Raw genomic sequence first — 21809 nt, forward strand, 5'->3', positions numbered from 1 at the left:
CCGGATGAATTCTCCGCACGTGTGACTTTTCTCCTCCACGTGTTAAGCAGAACTGTTATCTATCTCTTTTGCCATGTCTTAGACAAAAAGTCACGGGCAGTTCAGCACGAACAGGCCGCCCATGGAAGCTGTGGATGCCCCATCCGTGGCAGTGTGCAAGGCCAGGCTGGACGGGGCTCAGAGCATCCCGGTGTAGCGGGAAATGTCCCTGTCCGCGGCGGCGGGCGGGAGCGGGATGCTCCCGGAGCCCTCCGCCATTGCCCCCCGCGCCTACGTCTCCCGTCGTGCCGCGCGGCGCGTTGCGGGCGGGGCGGTGCGCGGGGCTGTGCGCAGGCGCAGCTGTCGCGCGGCGGTCGGTCGGTGGAGCAGCCGGCAGCCATTGTCGCCGCGGCCGCAGAGCGGTTCCCTCACGGCCAGCAGGACTCGCCGCTCCGCGACGGTGCGTGGCCGCCCCTCCACCGCGGGGGGGCCGGGGCGGGCGCGGGGAGCCACCGGCGGGGTTCTGGCGGCGGTACCCTGCGGCGGGGCGGGAACGGGTCGAGGCCCGGGGCGGCGGGCGGAGGCCGCTCTGACGCCGCGCGGCGCCGCAGGCCCGAGCGCTCGGCAGGGCCGCGGCCGGGGGGGAGGAGGGGGGGGGGGACCGCCATCCATCGCTGCCCCGAGCTGGGAGGGCTGATCCCAGCGGGATGGCCGCGAGGAGCCGTCGCGGATTGGAGGCGAGCGCAAAGCTTCGAAGAGCCGCAGGGGCCGACGCCGCTGCGTGGGCCGGCGCCGTGATGGCGGCGGGCCTGTGAAGAGGGCCCGGCCGCCTTGGGCAGGCCGCGGGCCTGGCGCAGTCCCGGATCCTCACGGCTTCTCGAAAGGAGGGAGGAGCAGATGGCCGCTTGCTGCGGGTCCGTGCTTCCCGAGGGCTTTTCCGCACCTACTGAGTCGTCAGCGAGCGAACTCCATTTCATTGTGGTAGGAGCGACGCGTGAAGCTCCGCGCCTCGCAGGTGTCAATACAGATCTCGCATCCATTGTGCTCCTTGATAATGAGTAAATAACGCGCGGATGGGTTGTTCGTAAGTCTTTCGCAGTATATTTGACAGTTTCAGTGGTGATCAGTTCCACCCACCCACCCCGTGTTCATTTCCTTTTGTGATTCTTCTCCCCACTTTATTTTTCTAGAACTAAAAATATCGAACAGCAGTTACGCTGTCATTTTAATCTTTCAAATCTCTGTTGTTCCCAAAATGAGCGCTGTTACCAAAGTAGCTGTTCTTGCCGTGTTTTAAAGCATACAGTTACGTAAGGTTGTCCTTCCTCTACGAGGGCCTGCCTTTCCCTTAATACCCACGGCTGGCCTGGCCAGTGTTTGTGCGGTAAGGGTGCGCCAGGGAAGCCGTGTGTTGGAACACTGGGCACTCCGCGAGGGAGCTGAACCAGCCCCCTGAACTGGATTTCCTTGTGGGCATCAAAATGCACGGGTGAGCACAAAGGAGAGAATGGCTACAAAGGGCGCAGCGTAGGCTCTTCCGAGGTTCGGGGTTGAAGCCAGTCTAAGTAAGTGCTGTTGCAGTTCAGCCCCTCGCCCCATAAAAAGCCCAGTAGCCAGGCTTCCAAAACTCCAGCACTTCTCTGACGGCACGGTAAGTCTGAGTAAAGAAAGTATTCAGTAGAAACCTAATGGGTGTACGTTAACAGAGAAGGTAAATCACATTAATTCAAAATACTGCATCCCGACTGAGGGGAATTATTTTCACAGCTGACATGACATGTCGTCTTTTTACTCTGCGTGCATTAGTGCCCAGTATTGTGCAAGATCACGTCATATTTCCATTCCTTCGGGCTCAAATTCTTTGGTTTTTTTTCTATGACAGCAGGCTCATTGAGTGAGACACATAATTAATATTTTCCAGTTATGGGATCTTAAAAATTTTTAAACCACATAAATTGAAAAAGTGACACCTTAAGGTTAAAAATAGAGTCTTACATAGAATATCTCAAATTATATATACTGGATTAGTGGATAGCTTTAAAAATTTGAGTGCCTCAAATAGCCTTTTTTATTTTCGCCATTGTTGAAATCTCATAATGCAAAATTCTTCTTCACAGCCTGATAGACTGTTGAAATAATATTTATGGTTACTGGAAATGAAAATAATTTGATGGCTACCATTTATCGTTTGTGTGCTAATAAAATTTTATTGAAGAGATTTTTCTAGATAAAAGCAAAAGTTTTAAGAATGTTTTTTGTTGTTTGTTGTTATTCTCATTATTAGCATACGATTTTTTTTCCCCAGCAGCTGCTAACCCAGTAAAATCTTTGAAATTACAGATTTGGGATTTTAAGTTTTATGATTAAAAAGTGCAAAACTGGAAGTTCTTTGTGGGTTCTGCTAGAAGCCAGCAAAACAGGATTTTATCCTTTCTCTGGCTGTAGAGAATCAGGCTTTTAACATGTATACCTGGAGGGCAGTAAAATCAAATCCTATTTAACGAAGATTTCTGAGGTGTAAAAGTGATCTTAATCACCCTATTTTAAGTTTGTTAATCTGATAAACGGTGCTGTTTTCTTTTTTAGCATCACCCTTAAGATGAGTGGCTGCCGTGTCTTTGTTGGACACTTGAGCTCACGAGCTCGTGAACGGGATGTAGAGAAGTTCTTCAAGGGATATGGTCGCATACGAGAAATCCATCTGAAAAATGGATTTGGTTTTGTGGTAAGTAACAGCTTTGTTTTCCTTGCTCTTGCTTGCAGGTACTAACCTTGCTAGGATGATGTCAAGGAAAGGAAGATGTTTAAGATAATATTTACAGCGGGAAATGGAAAATATTAATAAACATTTCAGAAGGCTTTTCATAATTTTGGATTACAGTTTTGGCCAGGTTTTGCTCAAAATTTCTGTAATATTCCAGCTACATTAAATACATTGTTTGATCATAGTCTTCCGTGAGTTTAAAATTCACCCCTCATTTCTGAAGACTCTATTCTGTTATGGCAGTACAAAATTTTGCAGTCTTCACCCAGAAGAAGAGTTTATAAGAACCACTTAAGTGCCACTCTCAGCCCTTGCAGTCTGCTTGGTCATATTTCTTAAATAATGGCCTGACTTAAAAGCAGAGTAGTTGGCTAAGACAGCTGGTGTAGTGGGTGCTGGCTGGTGGATCCAAGCAGCACAGCTTTGAAGTCTTGTGCAGCTGAAATTCAGCATATTCATCATCAGTACATGTTTGTAGGGCATATATGCTTGTCAGACTATGAAATTAAATAGACAGTTTATTGTATCTCAGTTACCTACCACTGCTTTCTAGAGCTCTGTGCTCCTAAGTGTCCAAATTTTGCAGCTTTACAGATCGACTCAGAATCAGCCTGTGTTTTAACTTATCTCATGAGAATTGAGAATTAGCTGTTGTGCAGCACTTAGTTCAGACTTGAAAGGCTGATACTGCCCTCGCATAATGGCAGGCTTACAGGTCACTCTTTCTGCCAAGATCAATCCCTTGAGTGAAGTTATTGGAAAGGAACAAAAGGACAGGCTTTGCCTACTTTAGTTTCATGTGAGTATTGCTCCTTAACTCCTACACATAGTGGTTTCTGGTTCCCTTGCATTCTGAGCTGCTTGTTCACTGCCAGCAGGTAAATAAATACCTGTCTCTTAAAAGTCTGGAGGTAAGTGGCTGATGTAGACATGAGCCTGAGTTTATATTTAGAGTGCTCTTTACAATTGCTGCTATTTCTCAGTCCCCTTTCCTTGAGTGTTCCTCTTCTCTTCCTGGGCAGGGCTGTTGTCTCATTCAGGAACAGCTTCTATTCAACTCCTGTAAGCGAGTCAGTCAGTCCTCCCTCCTCTCTAGTTCCTAGGTGGAGCCATTTTCTTTGCAAAGATCACTAATAAGATTGAATCATTGTCTCATAAATTTATATTAATAATGCAATTGTTCTCAGAATAAAATGCTTTTTCTTTGCAGCTAAACAACTTTCCCTCCCATACTTGTCATCCTATCATTGTGCACCCATATCAGAAATCACTTCCATTGTTTGTGTAACTATGTTCTAGGTTTTGGAAGACTGACTGTATTCCCTTGAAGCTGCCTTTTCTTCCTGCTGAACAAACACAGCTCTCTCAGCTTTTCTTTGTTATACAACCTTCTGATGAATTTTGGTTGCCCTCTGCTAGTCTCAGTCCAATTTTTCAATGTCTTTTATGAGCTGGAGAGACCAAAACTTGACACAGTGTTCCAGGTGTGGCCTAACAAATGCCAAGTGGGGTGGAATAATAGCACCCCTCGGTTTGCTGATTGTTCTCCTACGGATGCAGCCCAGGATACAATTTGCTGTCATTGCAGCAAGGCCGTGCTGCTGACTCATGCTTAGCTGACTCTCTACAGGATTTCCATGGCCTTTTCAGCAGAGCTGCTCTCCAGCCACTCAGCCCCCAGCGCATTCTGCTGCTTAGGATTGTCTTATGCCACATGCAGCACGTCATGGAGTATCTTTCATTAAGATTTGTCATTCTTGCTTGCTTAATCTTTCAGCCTATCAAGGTCTTTATGTAGGATGGTTTTTCATTCTGGTAAATTTATTTGTCCTCCCAGACACAGAACTGCAGAGGCTGTGCTTGATCCTGTCATCCATGTCATTTATAAACACATGGAATGGCATTATCCTTCATGGCACTTCATTGGCCTTGTGCTATCAGCTCATCTTTATTTTCTGTTATTTAAGACTTGTGTTTATAAAACTTATTACAAAACCAAGTAAATATTGTTATAGTGCTAAAAGCATGTTTTGTTGTGCTTGATTGAAATCATTGCTTAATCTTTGAAACTAATTATATTTACTTTAATTTTGTAGCTTTCAGAACATAGTGCTTTCAAATTTCAAACCATAAAGCTAGATAGACTTGCACATGTTCCGTTTGTTAGAAAGTAGTTGACATAATGGGACTTGTAGTTGCCAACTACTGATACTTTTAAAGGCTGGACTTAAATTATGTGTCTTAAGATAATCTTTGCATCATCATGCAAGGATGTGTGATGTTTCACTTGGTAGTGAAACAAATTTCAGTGCAGAAGGGGGAAGATTGCTTAAGCCAGTATTGCTTCTGAAAAGCAGTTTATAGTTATGCAAACACTTTGTTCAACTTGGGAAGCTGCTTCTCTGTTGTTCGTTCCTTGCAAGCTGCAGTTCCACAATTTTTTCTCTCCATCTGCCCTGTTGCTGCCAGCAGTCCCTAGCCAGCTGCTTGTTCTCTCTGCTTTATTTCTTTCCTTTGTCCCCTTGCCTCTCATGGTGTTGCTGCAGTTATCCAGCCACACATAATGAACCTACCTGGGAACCTGATATGATTGAAAAATAACACTTTTTGACCCCCACCTCCTGCACAAAGTGGGCTGTTTTTTCATCTGGGTAGGTTTCTTGACCTAGTTTCCTGCAGAGCTGTGCAAGCATCTTTGCCAAGAACCAGTAGGCTGGATAGTGGGCAGAGGCTACTCAGGCTGACTAAAGCAGCATTTCTGCCAAAAGTGAAGTGACAGATTCCATTGCAACAGTAAAGGGAATTATGCTTGTTATAGCTGATCTGGACCTGCAGGTGGCCAGCGCTGAAGAAGGGCTTATGTTTCATACTCTTCTTACATGGGCATCTTTTTGCCCAGCTAGTGAACTGAATTCACTCTGAAAAAAATTAGGAGGGCTTTTTTTTCTGGTTCACTCTTTCTTTGCTGGTTCAGTAAGAATTTAATCTTAGGAGAGTTTTGGCAGTGCACAGCTCTCCTGCATTTAATCAGCTCATGCTGTTATATTCAATTTTCCTGTATGTGGAGCTGTGTTTTAAATTATATGCCTTTAAGTAGTTTCCCCCGCCTCTCCCCAAAAGTATTTTAGATATTTCTTAGCAAACCTGGTAATGTAATTAATAAGTCCTGCAAATAAGTTATACTGAAACAACTGGGGAGGCAAAAGGAGTTTGTGGGATGGAGGGAGAAGAAATCATCATGACTAGGAACATCTTGGCTTTTCAGTCATAAATGTACTAGGAACTAGTTTCCTTATTCAAAGTTCTTGGTGATACTTGCTGTAGAAATGTAAAATTTATAAAGAAGCATATTTATTAGTATTTGCATATACTGTGAGGGAAAATACATTTTTATTTCTATTTTCTTCTTAGGAATTCGAAGACCACAGGGATGCTGATGATGCAATTTATGAACTAAATGGTAAAGAGCTGTGTGATGAAAGGTAAGTATGATAGCATAATTTCCCTTAACAGAACAGAAAAAGTGCTTTGCATCTAAATGCAGTGCATCATCTTGTGCTCTGACACCCATTTCCTGTGGTTCTATAGTGGGATATACCTTCCATAACTTTAAAGATATTCATTAGGATCCAGTCTTGTTTAAGGCAAAGATTAGTTTAGGACTGGAGGAGGAGTGGTTTAGAGCAGGGCTGACCGTTTTCTCTACTTGTACTTAGTTCTCTTTCAGAGGTAACTCAGGATCTTCTCATTAGGAATATTAGTAAGAGTGAATTGAACTTATTTAGTATTTATCTGTCTATTGACCAGAAAATAAGCTGATGATAGCCTATTATCATTTGGATCATTGCACTTCAGTTGGCAGCAATGTGAACTATAGTCATTGAATGTTGCAGTAATTTTTATTGTGATTATGGAAGCTGTATGTTAGGTCATTAGGTTGTTGTTGGTTATTTTAGTATTCTTTTCTCTCTGTGAGTACTCCTGGACTCTGGTTGAGCATATTCAAGTGTTTGTCTTAATTACAGACTCATGACAATTTTCATGAAAATCTGAGGGAGACCAATGAGAAAAAACACTGGTCTGGCTCTTTAAGAAATGCCAGTGGTTGTGTTATAAATCGTTTCTAGCAAGGGCAAGATAATTCTTGTTTGTGCACATTGTGCACATTTGCTTCCAGTCAATGTCAAATACTTTAAGTTTGTTGTTTTAATTTTTTTATGTGCTTGGGGTTTTTTTGTTCCTGTCAAAAGGGTCACAATTGAACATGCTCGAGCCCGAAGAGGAAGGGGAAGATTCTCACAACGGTTCAGTTATTACCAGTCGCAGAGTGGATCTAGGTAGGTGGTCTGAGCTCTCTGTCCTTTTCCTCTTCCAGTCACAAAAGAACTGTGTCCTTTTCTTCTTCCGGTCACAAAAGAACTGGAGTTTTCTTTCTGTGATTTAGGGATCCAGCTCTGGTTCCCTGTGTAGCTTCACAAAAAAAGTTTTTATGTTCTCGAACCTTGCAGGTTCATTACTATTACTTGCCCTCTCAGGCTGAGGAGAGTGGGGATTTTAAAGCAGTTTAACTGTCTCAGAGAGGTTCACAAACCTATTATGAAATGTGCCTTTGCCATATTGTAGGCACTACACTGGTCTTGCTTCCTGCTGTCATGTAAATGACGTGAAGGAGTATTGCTGCAGTTGGATTGGCTGATTTTAATACTAAGTCAAGAGAAATGCAGAGCTTCTCTATTGCAGCTTTTGATTTTGATTCACCAAATTGAGCTTACCTGATAAGTAGGATATTGTAGAGCAGTAATTCAAGGTATTTACTGTCTAACCAAGTTTTCACATTTCCAGTTGTATGATTATCAAAATGCTTATTTCAGCACAGCCTAGAAAAGGAGCAGTGCTAGGGCACAAGATAAACACTTGTGCATGTGTTAGTAAATACCAGTTGACTAAGTTTGCTGACCAAGCAGGAGAGTCTCTCTCCAGTGATGGAATGTGCAAACCAGGACACAGCTCATCTCTAGAATACCTCTAGAGGACATGCAGTATTTGTGAAGTTGTTCACTTTCAGTGATTAGAGCCAGTGGTGAACTTTGTGCCAACGTGCAGTGAAAGTTCTGCAGATTTGCATGTATTCTGCCAGCCAACTACACATTACATCTTTTCACTTTATATCTACCTGTGTGAAGGAAATATGTGTGGAAGAATTTACTCTGTAGAAACATTCATAGCCGTGGCCTGTGCAGAGTAGAGTTTGGAAGAAAGATGAAGATACATGGGACATAAACCTTCATATCTCTTGCAAAGTCAGAATTGCTGCCAGTTACCAACCAATGTCTGGAACATCTAATTTGCATATGCAAGTGTGTTAATTAGATTTTTTTTTACTTTAGTGCCAATAACCTTGGTGTGGTATAATTGGTCCAAGGTCCAGGCTACAAGTGAACTTTCAAAATAGCAAGTTTGTTTGATTGAAGGTCGTGGGCATCTGACTTTGTAGTCATGTTCATGATGTCAGACTGTAGTCTAGTACTAGACAAGAAGAGGTTTGCAATAATGGAAAAATAAGAGTCATCCTGCCACTTTCATGTCTCTGAGTCCTCTTGTTTAAATACTTGGCAGATCTGGGTGTTCTGAAAAAACTTGGGACACTCTTCTAGTGGAGTCTTAAATATACTCTTGACTAAGAAGAATCAAGTCTGCAGTCCAGCAATAAGCACATTACTTAAATCTTTCAGCGAACTGTAGAAAATGTCAGATTTCTTAAACTTTACATTCCTTACACTGGAGATTTGTTTCCTTTTTGTCCCCTTTGAATTCTTCCAGCCGGTATGGGCCTCCTGTTCGTACTGAACACAGGATCATTGTTGAAAACCTTTCATCCCGTATCAGCTGGCAGGTGAGTTAGCATCTTACCTTCTCTTTTTTACACCTTATTTTACTACTCCGTAAGTAGACTGTGTTCAGTCTAATTTCTTAATAAAGCCATCATAAATATTTAATGTCAACAAAAAATAAGAAAAATGCTTCAGGGATTGGTGAAAATTAGCATTCAAGCATTTACAGAAGTCCATTGTTTCAAAGCTGCGCAAATATTCTGTAACTAGATTTTGTAGTTGGGAACAGATTCTTAATTCTATTTGCCATCTAATAAAACTTTAGAAGACTCTAAATTGTTTCTAAAATATTGAAACATTGCATTAATTCAAACTATGTAATTCTTTTGTATTGTTACACCTGGAGATGCATGCCTTTGTTTTGGTTGTAATTTACAGTCTTTTCTTATGTTTTGCAAAATATTTTTGTGACCCAATTAATGATTGAGAATTCTGGTAATACATCATTATTAGAGGAAATTTTAAGAGAGCTACTGTGTGGAGTATGCATATTGTAGATAGTTTTTTTTTAAACCCAAACTTTCAGTACTTGTAATTTGAAGCTTTCTTACCACCTTTCTTTTTTTTGTTGGTTTTTTTTCACCTCTTGCTAATGTTTTGCTAATATTTAGCTTGCTTTTAACAGAATAGCCATGTAATGAATTCTTTTAGTTATGTTCTGTGTAGTGTATAGAAAGTTCACTTTGTAAGGACATAGCAACAGATGCTATTTACAAAAGGTGAGTGAATAGTGGAGTTTAGTCTTGTTCGTTAAGCTATATATTCTTTGAATAAAGAGACTTTGATTAAAGTCCTGAAAGATGCAGTAGGACATATTGAATGTTCAAAGCCTCGGCCTTGGAGCTACTTCCCCACAAGGAGGCTTCTTGGTTTGCCTGGAGCTCTGCTGATGTGTTTCGTAAGAGTTGGGTGCAATCCATGCAGATCAACGGTTGAACTCAAGTTTATCTTCTGCATGACAGGTTCAAAGGGTTCGTAACAGAACAGTTGTGTTAATTATTGAATAACTAAAGAAAACCAGCTGAGTTGAGGTTATCATCAACTGGATTTAATCTAAGTATCTTCTGGGTTTGCTACGCGGTTACATATATGAAGAGATTGTCACTTGGAAACAACAGTAGGGACCAGAGAAGTAAGCTATAATGGAGTGTTAAGGAAAACAAATCCTATAAGACTTTTTAGTGTTAAATGCATAACTTGAAAAAAAATTAACATTTTTGTAACTTTCTTTTACTTGTGAATATTTATAATGGCTTTATGTGTACTTACATTTTAATCTGAAGCCCACCCAATTCAGATTTCATACTGATGAATCTTTTAGTATTCTAATGAAATGTTTTAATGTCTCTTAAATACATGATAAGTTATCATAAGAGACTTTTCGATACCTGCCTAAATAGACATCATTTGAAGGTAACAACCATATGCAAGCTACATTTACTTTTGAAGTTGTACTGCTTTGGTACTAACTCTGTAGTGTTTTAACTTCTAACTGTGCTACTTAAAACACATTAAAATAGCTAATCCATTAACAGTAGTGCCATTATTCTTCCCTTCTAATCTGTGCTAGGAAGCACACTCGTTATGGAACCTTGCTTTTAAACTTGCACACAGAATTTAATCTTTGGTGTGCCCAGATCCCCATACTTTGAGAACATCTATCTCCCTTAAAAGTTACTGTGTTGGGATATTTAAACATAGAAAAAGCCAGAAATATTTGTATTCAGATCAATTTCCTCAGATTGTTGACTATATTGTTAATAGATAATCCCATCTCTAAGTAGTAGACAAACTGTTAGATGCTCTCCTTTTTTTTTTTTAGCAAACATGTATTTCTGCATGTTTAGAGCTTTCCAACCACCCTGATCAGTTTCCCAGTATCAAATTTTCAAGCAGTTGAGAAAAGTAGGTCTGTATTACATCAAGATATATTTTCCTACTTATGGTTGTCCTACACCTTATTTCTCTCTGGTGCTAAGGACAACAGGGTTTTCTTGTTCTATTTAAGGTGACCCAGAACAGTAAATTTAAGATAAAATTTGATCGTTCCACTGGTTAGGTGATACCAGGTAACTTCTAAAACACTCCCCTAATTACAGAATGTTGAGCTTTTATAACACATGCACACTTCCTCTCTTTTGAGAAGTAATGTTGGCGTCTTAATCGTGTTGACATTGCGATTACAAATAATATTTCATGTTGACGTTTCTTAGGATTCAGCACGTAATGTGGCAGGATTGTGGGAGCCTCAATCTTAAAGCCTAAAGTTACTGATTTGGGAAATAATCGTGTAGATTAACATTTTTTAACTCCCTTTTGACTTACCAGTCCTGGTCAGGTTAAAGTCTCATTGACTTGAGCAAAGCCAAAATTTTGTCCATCATCTCTAAATTGAGATAATTTGAAGTATTGTTTTTAATAGTACTAATAGGGACCAATTTTCATTTGCTGTTAGGGTTTCTTTATATTAAGACCTGTGAAACAAGGAAAATATCTACTACTTTCCATGTATCAGTTTTTATCAAAAAACTATTGAATCGAAATACTAGATAAAACTAAGCTTTTTTATATTCTGTGGCAAATGTTCTAAAGTTTTTTCTTGGCTTTTTGTTTTGTAGTCTTTTGTTCCTTAAGCGTATTTCTAATTCTAACCAAGTGCATTTTGAACTTCTTCTAACAACCTTGATTTGGTTAACCTTCATTTTTCTTGTGTGGAAGAAAAAGAACCAAAGATTTGGGGGTTTTCTAGTGGCTGAAATTCTAGGGTTTGGCCTGTTCTGAATTTTCCTTTTGGTTCCTATGACACTCCTGTTTTTTGGCAGTCTAGATCTTGGTTTGCCTGGGTTTGATCTCGATTGGCTAGCACAGATCATCCTCGGGTTCTTTAGCCACTTCTGGAGACTGGAGACTATGTCCAGTGCTTTCAGGGCCTCTGGTACCTCCGTGAAGCATATTGCTATGAGCCATCACTGCCTTTCTCATGTAAGAGAGTTCCTCTTGGCCAGCTAGGTATTGGACAAGCAGCTCTTTGCTTAAGGTACCTTCTTATATCACCTGCCACTTGTGGTGTGCTGCGGTAAGTAGTGTGGGATTATAAAATACCAGATACTGTTGGGTAAAAGTGCTGCCTTAACTTAGACAAATGTTTAGCTTTTTAGTGACCTCTTGCATTATTTGTTTGTACTTTCCCTATTGCTGAGCAAGTAATTTTACTTGTCCATGTTTAGCCTCTGTTAAGTTTAAGACAAGGATGTATATTGATGTGACACTGTAGCGTGACGGATACTCAAATGAAACTTTTAAAGAAAAATTCCTTTGTAAAATTTTTAATTACATTGTAGTTAGACCTTTTGGCTTGTAATTTTGCTTTGAAGCTGGGGGAGGTGAGCATAAAGGTTGAATTTGTCTACACTTTTTGGAATGTCATTTAGCTGGGGCGTTAGTTATGAAAATCTGGATTTAATACTACCGCACTTCTCAGTTCTGATTTCAGGGGACATGTTGGTTTTTTAAGTATTGCATTGTGTTTTCGTAACAGCTGGTTTTGGGATGTAGGATTATCTTGAAAGCAGTGTTTTATTCACTGTAGCTGTAAAATGATGCATCCTTTCTATATGCAGCTGCTATTACATAAGCTGTTTCAGAAACTTTTTCTAAATTATATATATTTATTTTTTTATATATAGAAATTAAAAAGCATTAAGCAGTTTCAGCAGGGAAAGTTTTAGGGGAGTATTCTGCTACCTGACTGATTTGTGTCCCGTTCAAACTAAAATGTTAACTTTTGCTGTAGGACTTGAAAGATGTCATGAGAAAGGCAGGGGAGGTCACCTATGTGGATGCACACAGAAACAACAGGAATGAAGGGTAAGTTCATTTTGTGTCTTCGTGTGATATGATAGCTGAAACTACTAAGGGCATGATTTTTCCTTTAATACAGAAGAAGTGAGATACAGATCTATAGGGTGGCTTAGATGCGGAAATTTCTCTAGTTAAGGAACCAAAACAATCCAAAACATGAACTGATAGTAAGTAGGAGTTCAGTGTCTATTCTCTATCATGAAAGCAGGAAAGGAAGGGAGAATTCCTCTCAAACGTTAGGCCCTACTGTCTTATTTTTATATAATCATTTATGATCTGAGGCCTGAGGCTAAAACACCTCCTGTCTGTGGCTGCTCTACACTGGTTCAGCAGTCAAAGTCATGGGAAGTGAACATAACCAACTTCCATGGGGAATACCTACCTGCCCACTCTCTGTTCTCAGTTCTACAGACTACAAAGGTCCTGCACAACAAAGCAGGAGGGAAGGAAGTGTGAATAAAGTGTCTGTGCTGGCAAAACTGCTCTTGGGCCACTGCAAACCAATGCAGCATAGACCCTGTTTTGAGTTCAAACTTAAAAAAACACAAAGACTGGACTTTTCTATTCACTGTTAAAATTCTTGAATAAGTCAGAAGAGTCTGCAAACTTGTTTTGTTTCATGGGCAGCTTTGGGATGCAGTTTAGTGGAGGACTGAAAGGTATTTCCTCAGCTGATGCAGGTTTATGCAGCTTTCTGCATTTTCTCCATCTCCTTGCAGATGGCAGTTCTGCTATTGTTTAAGTAGATGTGAGAGGTATGGATAGCTAGGACTGTTGGTGTCATATTTTCTTATTAACCATGTTAAAAACTAGCTTTCAGAAGATGAAACAGCTGTGAATCAACAGATTAAAAAAGATGTGCTTTCCTTATTTTTTGCTTCTCTGAAACTTTTCTTTCATTTCATTATGGTATACAGGGTTGTGGAGTTTGCATCTTACAGTGACATGAAGAGTGCTCTGGAAAAACTGGATGGCACTGAGCTGAATGGACGCAGAATTAAACTGACTGAAGACCACAGAAGGCATAGGTATGTCACCTGGCATGATAAAATTCTGCTGAGGGCATGGATTTGGGTAGTATTTGTGCCAAAGTTTGATTATGTAGTTTTTTGGCCCCAAGCTAAATATCACTGCACAGAGCCACTTTTGAGCAGTGTAAACAGATAAGGATAAGAACTAACTTGCTTAAACAGGGTAAATAGAACAGTTTTGGATGTGGGTAAAATTTTTTTTAAAGACAAAATGTGGTATTATAAAGAAAGAACTTCTTAAAACATGAATTTTCATATTAAAAATGTTTCATTTAAAGGAAAGCTGTTTCACAGTCCTGTGAAATATTTCTCAAATAGTTGTGAAAGCCAACTTGTTCATGAGAATAAAAGAAAATCAGTTAGCTTGCTTGCATTATTTCTAACCAGTTCTGCTGTTCAGTCATAAAAATCATGTGGGCTGCAGCTCTTTCATTATCTCTTTCCATGAAAAAAGGGATGCATTACTAGTGAAGGTAAGTTCCATTTCTGTGTTTTTCTTGATAAACTAAATGATACTTCAAGGCAGGATGTTTGCAGACAAAGAGTTGTTCTTTGATAGAGATTCCCCTGCCTAAAAATTGGTTTCTCTCCTCCTGGCAGGAGCTGGGGAGAGGCATCTTTTATTAGGCAGTTCATATTGTGCCAGTAGCAGAGAGTGTCAAGGCCAGCAGTTCCTGCTGGCCTTCACCTAGGAAGATGCTGTCATGATGGAGCAGAGCAGAAATCTAGCAGCCCTGTGAAATGGCTGAATGCTGTGAATAGCGCTTTCACAGGTTCACATGGATGGGCCATGCGTACAGAGTAAATTTTACATGATTGTTTTAAATTTAGTAAGAGGTGAGACTACAGTTTTTAATTTTGTTTTTCTAGAAGCAGATCTCGATCAAGGAGTTACTCAAGATCTCGCAGCAGGTCCAGGTCTACAGGATCTTCCAGATCGGACAGCCGGTCCCGCTCCCGCTCCAGGTCCCGCTCCAGGTCCAGGTCTCGCTCTCGATCCCGCTCTCGCTCTCGATCCCGCTCTCGTTCTCGCAGTCGTACTCCTAAAAAGAGTTACTCCCACAAAAGCCACCGCTCCAGCTTGATAGCTTCTTCCCCCTCTCCCTCTTCTTCTAAAAGAAAATCTCGTTCTAGGTCGAGCTCTGCTCACAGCCGTAGTTAACCTGCTTTGAGAGATGTATTAATTAATTTGATTCAAGTTTCTTCAAGACTTGAGACAAGTTATATGTGAGATCTGGGAGGGGAAGAGTTAACATGATGAAAGGGTGACCTCCTCTTACATTGCCAAAGTGCCTGTCATCAAATAGGCCATCTCTGTGAGGAGGGGCTGGCTGTCAGCTTTCTTCTTTCAGTGAAGTCTGGAGTGGGAAGTCTTTTTTATTTTTTCCCCTGCTATTAGTAAACATTTCTATCATAGATATATTATGTACACGTAATGCTGAGGTAATGGGATGAGACAATACGCTGCTTTCTCCCTTTCTTGCCCCTACTTTCCCCTCCACCTCCAAGGCCTTTGACTTCCAAAATACTATGTTAGCTTTTGTCCTTGGTATTAAGTCTGAGAACAGGAAGTATAGATTTAATTCCTTTAAGGTTCTGTGGCTACTTTTCTGTGCGAGAATGAATGGACCAGATAAAATTAGTTTAGAGTTCCCCTTTTTCCCTGTTGCTTGGCTTAACAGGCTGTTTAAGTTCCAGCTTTACATGACCTTGACAATATGCTTAATTTGCAAAAGACTTTCAGGAATACACATTGGTTAGTTGAATATTGCTCACTTGGATAATGGATTAATACAATGTTAAGCAGTAATGAAAGCTGGAATTTTCTGTTAAAATGAGACATACCATCCAGATGTCAGGTTTATTGGGAATCCATTATAATAATTTTACAGTAATTCACTAGTATGTGGTATTGTATGTATAGGCCTTATTTGACAGGTGACTTCATAAAACTGCACAGAAATGTCAATATGCATGTCCATGTTTTTGATGTTTATTAAAGTGACATAGCTTTCATACCCAAAAGTGTGATACTGAATAACATGTGTATGACTAGCAATAGTCTTGATGGAAAGGAAGGTTATTTTAGTAATGAGAGCAGCAAAAAAAATTCCCAGGAAAAGTGTAGTCTAAATCTCCGGAATGCACACTTGTTTTGATTAATAGAAATTTCCACTGCAAATACTGTTGTTCTTACAATTTGGAATTAGATTTTTTTTTTTAACTTCTGTATTGTCAAAGAAGGGAAACATTTTTGGAAGAAATATGTAAATTAATCCCAAAGTCTTACATGTATTTAAATGTACCATTCCTAATAAAATCAATCCTTTTTCTGGCTTATTTTGCAGTTTGGTTTAATTGTTGCTGTTGCTCACTTCAGTCTTTCTGACATCAGAAAGAAATTTATTTGTAGGTATACCTGTATAGAAGCAAGAAAATGGAAACTAGAAACCAGTTATAAGTGACCAGATGCTGACTAACTGGAGGACAGCTTAGGATTTTACTGTCATGGCCAGCAGTGGCTGTTTGAATAAATGGCAAAAGGATTCTTTCTGCAGTCCTTGCAAACAGGTTTGTGTGATACCGTCTGCTCTGACACTTCAACAGTGGAACCAACAACCAAATGGCCATGGGTATTGGACTCTTACTATAGGTAAATTCATTTGCCACTTCTGAAATATTGTACTAGAGATTCTCAAATTGCCTACACAATTTGTGTACATATAAGGCTTCAAGGCTAACACCCTTTGTAAAGCCAAGTTGTTGGTGACCCTGCCATGGCAGGGGTTTGGAACTAGATTTTTAGGATCGCTTCCCACCTAAACTATTCTTTCATTCTTTGCAATGTTTGGCCACAGGACATTTTCCTCCTAGGGGAAGGAAGCCTTATCCTACAGCATGCAAATGATTGCAGCACAGGGTACACCCACCGGGAACTCAAGCACTGCAATTATTTGCATTTCAGCAACTGGCTGCATCATCCCCCCAAAACAGAGCACTTCTTTATTACTAATTACATTTTTGTCAGTTTAACACACGGCTTTTCATCATCCAAGGGTATCCCAGTGGTTCATGAAGATAAACATTATTGTGCTTGGCCACATCACATCTCTGCTTTATTGATGAGAAAAGGAAAGCGAGCGTTGTGTGTGTGCTCAGCGGTGGTTGCCAAACAAAAGGAGGTGAGGAGGAGGAGGAAGAATATTCCTGCCAGGAAGGCTAGGATTCCTCACTGAGCAGGTTTGGCTCCGGCTTCTGCCATCTACTGGCTGTCCTTGTGCCAATGCTCCTGGGACTGTGAACGGGCTGAGAAGGGTGTGGCCTCTGTTCGAGGACAAGACATTTGTCTTTCAAAACCGCGCTGAAGGAGCAACGTGATCCCGAGTAGGAACAGCCCCAGGATCCGTACCTGTATCGCTCTGCCCCGCTCCAGCAAAGGGTCAAGGGCCTTGAGTGCCAGGGCTGGAATTTCTCCACTCTGCCAGCTCCTCCTGCCACTCCCCAATCTGAGAGCTAACTTGTACAGCTCCTAAGTGGAATTAGTCTTCTTACAGAGGTTTTGGAAGCATGTAATTTCCCATCTGTTTCCCTCATTTCCACTCCATAGCCATTGTTTGCTGGCAGACTAAGTGCTTTGTGCATCCAGTACCTGAGGGCACATTTCCCATTTCTCCAGTCCTCCAGTCAGGTCCCCCTTCACCTCCTCTCTCTGCAAACCTGCTGGAGAATTGTTAGCCTTTCACCCCGGGTGATTTACTGGGACAATAACAGCTGAGTAGCCAACAGTTACACCTGGCAGAAGGCTCCATGCCAGCCTAAAGGAGGGGATGCAGCAGAAACATCAGGGAGCTGTTCAGGCCTTAGAGTCAGCACCAGGAGGAAAGTGCAAGGGTTAACAGGCTGGGGTTAGGAACAAGGCCAGTTATATGCTGTAGTGGAATACCAGCTAATGGCAACTCTGTCTGGGTAGTCTCAAGGTGTTCAAACGATATTCACTGCTATTGATTTGCTGGGCCTAAGACCATGAGGGAGTGATGAGGGAGGGAATAATGTATGGCAAAACTTGTTTTTCAAGATTAACAAAGGACTCAAAATAGAGAGTTTCACTGGTAATGAATGATATTTTTGTGTAGTGTGATGGCAATTTCTTGTAACCAGGGATGAACATGGTCTTTACCAGTTGTCTCCTTTTCCACTCTAGAAATCTCTTGTGCTGGAAAGATCCAGATCCAGAGCAGATGTTTCAGTTCAGACTTAGAATTTCTCTCATATGTGTGTATGTAGGTGTGACACATCACTGGAGACCCTGAGATCAGGTTCAGCAGGGTCCTACACACATGCTGGATTTGTTTTACCCAACAGCCAGCTGTCTGGTGTTGTATGGTAACTGATTTCTCCTCAATCAGAGTCCCATGGATATTACTTTGTGGTTCACAGAGGTAGGATGCTCCAGGATACTCTCTTAAGGGATGTGAGCACCCATTGGTATAGCTGAAGTTAAAATCTGAAAAGGCTCTCAGTCTAGAGCCTTGAAAAGAAGAGGTACCCTAAACTGTTAAAATTTGAGCCAGATGTTAGGGGACAGAGTAGCAGTGGTGCAGCATATGCTGGCAAGCAATGACAAGAAGGAGACGTTGGGGAAACATACAAATAAAAGAAAGGAAACTGGATGAAGTCTTTGCAATCACGAGACTATGGATGTAGGCTCCACTGTGACTTCTGGTTGGCATTTTCCAAGTGCCTCAGGCTATCAGGAGTCCAGGCCAGCAGCATTCCAGCTACCAGACAGATCTCTCTCTTCAGAGCAGACTGTGCTTAGGCCATGGGCAGTCTCTCCTTCTGCTGGTACCGACCATCGCACAATCAGTATCTGGCCTCTCTTGACAGCCTATCCCTTTCATGCCTCCAGCCAAAAATGGAATTTACCAGACGTTGACTTAAATACCACATCTAGTGCTTCAGTCTGAAGTGTTGGTGTTGGTTGCACTGGTTTTGTCCCTTCTATGTATTTTTTCCAGTAAAGCTTCAGGTCACGCTGGCTGTTTAACAAGAAGTATAGGCAAGCAGCTCTGCTGTCTCTTACACATACAGCCATTGCCATGTTCCCTGCATCACTGCCAATTCCTGTGAATGCCTTAACTGAAAAGCGATGTGCTCAAAAACACACAGGTTTTCTTACATGTTTAAAAAGTTTCCCTGTTCTTTTCATTCAAATTGTCACAGCCTGTTTCTAGCGCTGTGCAAGAACCATTACTGATCATGTAGACTGGTCCTCCAGGTTTGCCAAAAATGCTGCAAAATTTCTGCCCACACTTGCCCTCTGTTTGTTTTCGTTTACTTTACCTTTCCCCAGTTCTGGCACTTGGATGGTCTAAACCCCACATCTGCTTATTCTACACACTCTTGAATTTCCTTTAGTCTAGCAGCTCGTCTCTCTTACCTGTGAGCACCAAAATTATTGCACTACACTGTATTTCCCAGTGAGAATCAATGACACTCAGTATATTTTGAGACCCCAAATCTCACCGCAAACACCTCAAAACCTGAGTGAATTTACTTAACCCTGCTAAGACCTCACAAACTTGTGTTGTGCACATCCCTGCCCTCCTACAAGCATCTCTGCTACCTGAACGGCAGCACTCGCAGTGCGTGGAAGGGGGGTGTGCTGGGAGCGGCTTATGCGTGTGCTTACGGTGGAGCTGTGCTGTGACGCAGCACTCAGGGCTGCCTTGGGCTGGGCTCTGCGGCTGCCCATGCGCTTCTTCACCGTGACGGTGCTGTTTAGGTGACAGCGGGGTCTGCCGGCACGTCAGCAGCGCCATCCCAGCGGGAAGTGCCATCGCTGCTTCCCACGGGGCGGATCCCGGGAACCGAGCGAGCCCCGCGCAGCCCCGGCCCGCCAGGTGGCGCTGTGGCACCGCTTCATGGAAACCGCGCTTCCAGAAACTCCAAATTCGCATCAAAATCGCCTCAAAATCTCGCTGGTGACCCAGAGCTTTGCCTTTGCGGAACGCCCCGACACACACAGATACACACAGACACACAGACACACACACACACACAGAGCTCTGCCCTCGGCCTCCCATGCGGTTTTCAGCACGTTCACCTGCCGGGGAGCAGAAGGAAAGGTGGAGGAGCGGCGGGGGAGGCTCAAAAATCAGCCATGGAGGTGAGCCATGTGCAGATCTCCTGAAGGACCTGTTTGTTGGAAGGCACGTCTGTGTGTGCAGATAATCTAGGTCCCGTCATTTTGACTCCCTGGCATTTCCTCGAGCCCTTGGAAGTCTCTTTGTCATGACGGCCACGATGAGAAATGCTCTGAAGGGCTGTGGACCTGTTTCTCCAGCCCAGTGGTGGTTCCAGGGCCGCTCCCCCGATCTCCGCAACATCTTATTAGCAACACAGACCGACAGCTTCACCAAGGGTCGGGCTGCCCACCTTTGTGAGCTCCGGCAGGGTGAGGGAGGGAGATGGAGAGATTGAATTAAGATCCAGGTATGAAACTGCAGCCACCCAGGAAACCTACACCCGCTAATCTTGAGAGTGGTTACACAGGCTCAGAAGTAGTGAGAACTAACAAATGCTTCTCTTCTGCACTAGAGTGAGAAACAAAACTGTCTGCTGAGGAAGCTGCCACCCCCATGCCCATCCTCCTCCTCCCACCTCATGTGTACCCACAGGAGCTGCCCGGAACGGGAGCTGCACCCCTCTGCCATGGCCAGTTTCTAGACAGTGGTAGGTACATACTGAATATTGCCACTCCTCCAAAGGAGACTGCTGACAAAGACGCTTCCGGAAATAACCTCTGGCTTGGTCTGGAGAAAATTTCTTGTTGCCTAGGTGTGACTTCTGAGCAGAATGGCTTTCTGCTACGTTTTACCACCCAGTGCCTTCAACAGGGCTGTAACTCCTGTCCTGCAGGCTGGCTGGGGGCTCCTTCCCTGCATTCACCTGAGACCTCTGGCCCCTACCAATCAACTCCTCAAGGCAGCGTCTCCACACTCCAGTCCCCTTCCAAAGTCAGGGCTACTCCAAGACAACATCCACAGCCCCTGCAGAAGGAGTTCAGGTCTTCTTCATCATCAGTCTTTTTACTTCAAGGAGACTCAGCTGGCTTTCTTGGTTCACTCTTGATACCTAGAAGCAGAATCAGGGTCTGTGAGGTTTCAAGATCCCATCCCTCTGCTTGAGATGTTGAGACCAGAACAGCCAGACTCCAAACTCACGGAGGAATGAATCAGCTCCCAGACTTTCTGGACCCCTGTCCAGCAGCATGGCAACAAGGTGGTCAGATGCTTAATCATCTTGTGGTCCAGAGAGGAAGGCAGAGCTCTGGTCTTGGACTTCCCTGATCCCTCTTGTCTCTCAGGAGTCCAGCATGTTCTGCCTTGCCCTTTCTGTTACCCTGCTGGATTGAAAAACAGGGAAAACAGAAATGTTAGTGATCTTTCTGTTGGCCCAAAATCCCATGGGTATTACTTCCCCAGGATCTGGAAATCCTTGGACAAACAAAATGGGTAATTTTCAACAGTCTCCATTTCACCTGGCTTCACAGACTTTGTTGCTTTCGCAGCTTAACAGTGATGCCCTCCACTCTGAGTTTATCTCTCAGGAACAGCACCAGCAGAACTGGCAGCACTCTTGCTCTTCCTGTAGCACATTGCCAATGCACCTCCATATTCCAGGCACTGCCATCCAGCATGCACACAGCACCACTGGCTGTCTAACAGCCACCCCCTGGCTCCAGGGATGGGGACACCTGAGTCTCAGATCATGCAGAAGGGCTCTTCTTCACATCCCATCCTCTACCCTGGGTTCACTTGTTTTCCTTTTTACTCCAAGAAGCAGGTTCAGGTCATTTTCAGCTCCAAGTCCTCCAAGAATAAGTGCCACAGTCAAAAGGCAGTGTTTGGGAACATTAACCCAGGGTAGTCAAACAAACACTTTCCACCATTTCATTTACTGAGAAAACCCTCCACTGTGGAAAGATTTTCTGGTCTTCAGTATCTCTGGGACTTTTAGGGTGAGATTGTCACAGGGACTTGCCCCACTTCTCCTTTGAGGGACAGGTAAAGAGGGCAGGGGAAGTGTTTGCTTGCAGCAGGGTGGGAAGGAGCTGCCTGCACTTCAAAGCTCCTGGGGCTGTCCACAGGCAGGAAGGGCTGGCGGTGACGCTGGGGCGTGAGGCAAGCCCGCCACAAGGAAATGGCGAGGCCAATGGGATGTGAAAGCTGTGCCTGTGTCAAAGGCAGGATGGAAATGTAGGGGTAGCCCTATTTTTAG

The 21809-nt window shown here is 42.8% G+C and overlaps 1 protein-coding gene across 3 annotated transcripts; it reads left to right on the plus strand.

The window, feature by feature from the left end:
- The first annotated feature begins 344 nt into the window (after positions 1-344).
- Positions 345-15866, plus strand: LOC118686897 (serine/arginine-rich splicing factor 5-like). 3 transcript variants are annotated; one of them, XM_036383414.2, is made up of 8 exons: positions 345-439; positions 2566-2704; positions 6155-6225; positions 6994-7080; positions 8564-8636; positions 12428-12501; positions 13413-13523; positions 14397-15866. In XM_036383414.2, the coding sequence occupies exons 2-8, from the start codon at positions 2579-2581 to the stop codon at positions 14686-14688; spliced, it is 834 nt and encodes a 277-aa protein (XP_036239307.1). In that variant the 5' UTR covers positions 345-439; positions 2566-2578; the 3' UTR covers positions 14689-15866. The 3 variants fall into 3 exon arrangements, with proteins under 3 accessions (XP_036239307.1, XP_036239308.1, XP_036239306.1); XM_036383415.2 differs by lacking the exon at positions 345-439 and adding an exon at positions 770-994; XM_036383413.2 differs by lacking the exon at positions 345-439 and adding an exon at positions 1045-1063.
- Positions 15867-21809: the final 5943 nt, after the last annotated feature.

Source organism: Molothrus ater, chromosome 6 (genome assembly GCF_012460135.2).
Source record: "Molothrus ater isolate BHLD 08-10-18 breed brown headed cowbird chromosome 6, BPBGC_Mater_1.1, whole genome shotgun sequence".
NCBI classification, from domain to species: domain Eukaryota; kingdom Metazoa; phylum Chordata; class Aves; order Passeriformes; family Icteridae; genus Molothrus; species Molothrus ater.

What these genes read in the sequence shown, in the direction of transcription:
- LOC118686897 (XM_036383413.2), top strand. An exon ending in AAAGAGCTGTGTGATGAAAG is followed by an intron (nt 6,226 to 6,993) that starts GTAAGTATGATA and finishes TCCTGTCAAAAG; the next exon opens with GGTCACAATTGAACATGCTC. An exon ending in CATCCCGTATCAGCTGGCAG is followed by an intron (nt 8,637 to 12,427) that starts GTGAGTTAGCAT and finishes CTTTTGCTGTAG; the next exon opens with GACTTGAAAGATGTCATGAG.